General features: G+C 64.1%; 2 protein-coding genes across 2 annotated transcripts; both read left to right on the top strand.

The window, feature by feature from the left end:
- Positions 1-91: 91 nt before the first annotated feature.
- On the top strand, positions 92-1,094 carry H696_04614 (hypothetical protein; the record flags this gene model as incomplete). Its single annotated transcript, XM_009498500.1, has 2 exons — positions 92-111; positions 284-1,094. The coding sequence occupies 2 exons, from the start codon at positions 92-94 to the stop codon at positions 1,092-1,094; spliced, it is 831 nt and encodes a 276-aa protein (XP_009496775.1).
- Positions 1,095-2,297: 1,203 nt separating this feature from the next.
- H696_04613 (hypothetical protein) lies at positions 2,298-3,716 on the top strand. The gene is made up of 4 exons (XM_009498499.1): positions 2,298-2,622; positions 2,771-2,842; positions 2,953-3,022; positions 3,195-3,716. Exons 1-4 carry the CDS (start codon positions 2,478-2,480, stop codon positions 3,622-3,624), a joined length of 717 nt encoding a protein of 238 aa, XP_009496774.1. The 5' UTR covers positions 2,298-2,477; the 3' UTR covers positions 3,625-3,716.

The following is a 3,716-nucleotide window of genomic DNA, read 5'->3' as shown; positions in this document are numbered from 1 at the left end:
CCCGCCCCCTACGGATCAGTCGCTGATCGAGTTCGGCGCCGATGTGGGCTCCTTGGATGCTCTCGGCCAAACGCCCCTTCACCATGCGGTCATGCATGGGCACCGGCAAATGTACGCACACGCTGCCTTCCCTTGTGTCTACACATCCGCCCGTGATCAAGCCTAACGCCTGTCCCTCGCCTTGCTGTCCTCCTCCCAATGTGTACGTGCATACACACACACACACACACACACACACACACGCGCGCGCGCGCGCGGGTTTGTGTTCTCTTCGCCCCAATAGCGGCGAGCTCCTGCTGCAGAAGCGCGCCGATCCCACCGCCCGGGACATCTTCACGCATAATGCCGCGGATGTGTGTGTCTTCAGTCGGCGCATCCGCGAGGGCGACTTCCCCGCGCAGCTGAACAAGACAATTGCCCAGACGGAGAAGCGCCGACTGAGCGAGGCCCGCAAGCAAAGTGCCAAGAACAAGAAGCTGGAGAAGCGCGAGCGCGAGCTCCGAGCGGCGGCCGCCTCGGCAAGCCCCAGCAGCCCTTCGCCCGGGAGCATTGCCACATCGAGCTCCTCCTCCTCGCTCGCCCCTTCGGCCATGCACCCGGGTGACTACTCGCCGGGGGGAGGCGATCACCCCCACGCCGGGCCCATGTCATCCTCGCCCATCAGCGCCGGGGGTGGCCAGTCTCCCGTGTCGGCCAGCAGTTCGCCGGCGCCCGGATCGTCGCTCAGTCGGCGATCCAGCATGGCGGCCAGCGCCGCATCGCGCTTCGGCCTCGGGTCCGGCTCCGGCAGCGGCAGTGGCGGCAGTCTCGGCGGTGCCAGCGGCCGGTCCTACCTGCACCAAGCCATGATGGAGTCCCAGGCGGCGGAGGCTGCATCGGGAATGGCCGGCCCTGGTGGCTGGAGCGAGGATGCCTCGCACTCGACGCCTCCGCCCGGCGGGCAGCCCAATGTCCCGGTCTATGGTGCCAAGCACAGCCATCCGTCTTCCTATGCCGCGGCCATCGTCGATTCAAATGGCCCGCCCCCGGGGGCGTCTCTCTCTCGCCGGGGGAGTGTCGCCCTGCGGAATGCCTTCTTCCGTGGGGGAACATGACCGTGGCGTGTGAGTATGTTTGCCTTTATGTATAGACATAAATATCGACTCATCTACCTGTGTGTGTGTGTGTGTGTGTGTGTGTGTGTGTGTGCTATGCACGCTTGCCCGAGTTATGTGTGGGAGAATGTCACTGGCCACTCGGCGTTGGGTGTGCATCCTCTCGTGGAGGGCGGCGGGAGACATGGCGGCGCGGCTTTACGCCTGCAGTACACCAGTATACATGGTCACTGTGTTCCTTGGAGTGGGGCCCATTTTCGGCTGACAGTCATCTCATCCGTCCTGGCCAGTTTCGGGGAGACAGAGAAGGGGGGGGGGCAAGCAGGCCTCTGGCGAAGATTCAGGTCCATCTCCCCCGAGGAAGACGCTTTGGGTCGGGCAAGGGATATGCCTGCCGGGCTCTCTTCGGGCGGGGGGCGAGCCAAGGTGTTTGTCTGTTTGTATTTTTCTTCGTGCTGGGGCATTACCTCTGGCCTCACGTTTCTCGGCGCGGGGTTAATCCCGCGGGGAGGGGCGAGGGGGGGGGGGGGGGCTGCATGCACCTCGATTGGCGCCCTGGCACATCGACACGTCAACAACACGCATACGCGCTCCACTGGCCGTGCTCCTGCCGACTGTGCTGGCCGGAGTTTCTGTTTGTGTGCCCACTTTTCCTCGCAACAGGCGCCCTCGAAAAGGGAGCTGGCGAATAGCGCCGATGAATTGGCAGCCCTCGAACTTCTCCCGTTAGACGATCGGCCAGTGGTTTGCTGCCATTCGCTCCTCATCCTTCCCGCGGCCAGTAGCGCATCCCGGCGGTAGCCATGTGTTGGGCCGGCTATAGGGCAATAGCCTTGGGGGACGGCCGGGACTCCCAATCGTCCTTTCCACACGCCGGGCTTTCAATTAGCCATCCCGGTAGCGGCACCCGAGTGTCTTCGATGTTTTTTTCTTCCACCCTCCAGATCTGATCAAGGGGACCATTCCTAACACCTGCCTTCAGGGGGGGCGGGGGAGTTGGGCCGGGATTCACCCCCCTCGAGAATCCGGCGTAAGAGAAGATGACCTGACGTCGAACCGCAGCCGGAGGGCAATGGTTTTTACCCACGGTCCATTGAGGGGGGGGGGGGGGGGGCGGATACATCTCCGGAGATCGGAGCGCCCCGCCAGAAGGGCAGCCCGGTGGGTGATCGGGATACCAGCCTGCGCCCACTTTGCCCATTTATGTGCCCCCTCCTTGTGCGCCGGCTCGGAGGCGGGAAAGGAAACGTCATTGCCTGTCTGCCTCCCAAGCCCCTCCCCTGTCCGCCTGGCTGATTGCTGCCTCCCAAGCTCCTTTCCTTCTGCCTGGCCGCCAACCAGATTCCCGTCTGCCGTTCCCCTCGCGCCCCTTTTCGCCTCGCCATGAGGCACTATCCGCAGGGACAGCCGGCGCCCGCCACGCCGGCAGACAGCCTCCCAATCATGCCTCTCTATGGTACGGGGGACTTTGCGTCACTCGTGTCTCGGGTTGAGCCCTCGCACACCGGGGGCGCCGGCCACTACGATGGTGCGTTACCCTCTCCCCCCCCCCCCCCCCCCGCTTGCTTCGTTCATGATAGCTCCTTCGAGTGCCTGTCCGTCTCGGCACCTCAAACCGACATGCCTGCTCACCCCGCCACGGGCCGATGCCTTGTATTCCTGGGATCCTCCCACAGACATACTTGCCTTCCAGGCGCGACTCATTCAATCCCGAGCTCACAAGGAGTCCTCGCCCCGGAGACACTACGGTGCGCCTGCTTTCCGGCTCGCTCGCTCTTGGCAGCAATTTTCCCACCGGCTGTGGCAGCTCTTCTTGCCTGCCGGCCCGCCCTGTCCCCCGCTGACGCACTTCCCCCAGCCCTTCTCGCGGTTCTTGGTGTGACTGGGGCCTGCGCCACCTTGCTCGGCACCTTGACGCTCTATCAAAGGTGTGTTGCCCTCTCGCTGCTGCTGCTGCTGCCTGTTTCTCTCTCTCTCTCTCTCCCCTCCCCCTTCGCTATCCCGGTCCCCATATCTCACCACCTGTTCACATCCATGGAATGGGCACCTTGTTCGCGGCTTTCTCCCTGTCCTTGGATATGTCCCCTGTCACCCAAGCAGCGGTCTCACCTGGGCTTCCCTGGCTCTGGGGGCCGCATCACTGGGCGTCACCCTGCTGGCCAGTGTGGCTGCCTTCCTCCTGCAGGAGCGTTTCGTCAAGTCCAGTCTCATTTTGTCATCGCACGAGCCCATTCGTCCGGGGCCGGCCGGCCCAGGCATGGAGCAATCCACCACGCCGAGCGCGCCGCCCTCCGGGACTGACCGAGTCCTGCGAATGTTCAGCATGATGCAGCCGCCAGTGGCTGGGCGTTCGGCAGGCATGCCGGCCACCGGACACTCAGCATCTGGCGGAGGGCCGGCCTCATCGCCATCCACCCCATACGCCGGTTCCTCGTCCATCCGATTGATGGAGGAGATGCTGCCGTCCAAGTTCATCGAGGACTTCGAGTCACACCGGTACCATCGCAATCGAGCCAGCGGGCGGGCTTAGTGCTCGCTCGCTCGGTCGCTCCCCTCTTCTCTCTCTTCCAGGCCCCTCGAGCCGTGGGTCAGTGCAAGAGCTAGGAAGGGAATCCCCCCCCC

This window comes from Fonticula alba, assembly GCF_000388065.1.
Source record: "Fonticula alba strain ATCC 38817 unplaced genomic scaffold supercont2.7, whole genome shotgun sequence".
Lineage (NCBI taxonomy): Eukaryota > Rotosphaerida > Fonticulaceae > Fonticula > Fonticula alba.
This window is presented reverse-complemented; position numbering and strand designations above follow the sequence as displayed.

Excerpts from the sequence above, each read along its gene's own strand:
- H696_04613 (XM_009498499.1), top strand. The coding sequence starts at position 2,478 with ATGAGGCACTATCCGCAGGGACAGCCGGCGCCCGCCACGCCGGCAGAC. Across the intron at positions 2,843-2,952 it reads CTCGCCCCGGAGACACTACG|CCCTTCTCGCGGTTCTTGGT; the intron begins GTGCGCCTGCTT and ends CACTTCCCCCAG. Across the intron at positions 3,023-3,194 it reads ACCTTGACGCTCTATCAAAG|CGGTCTCACCTGGGCTTCCC; the intron begins GTGTGTTGCCCT and ends TCACCCAAGCAG.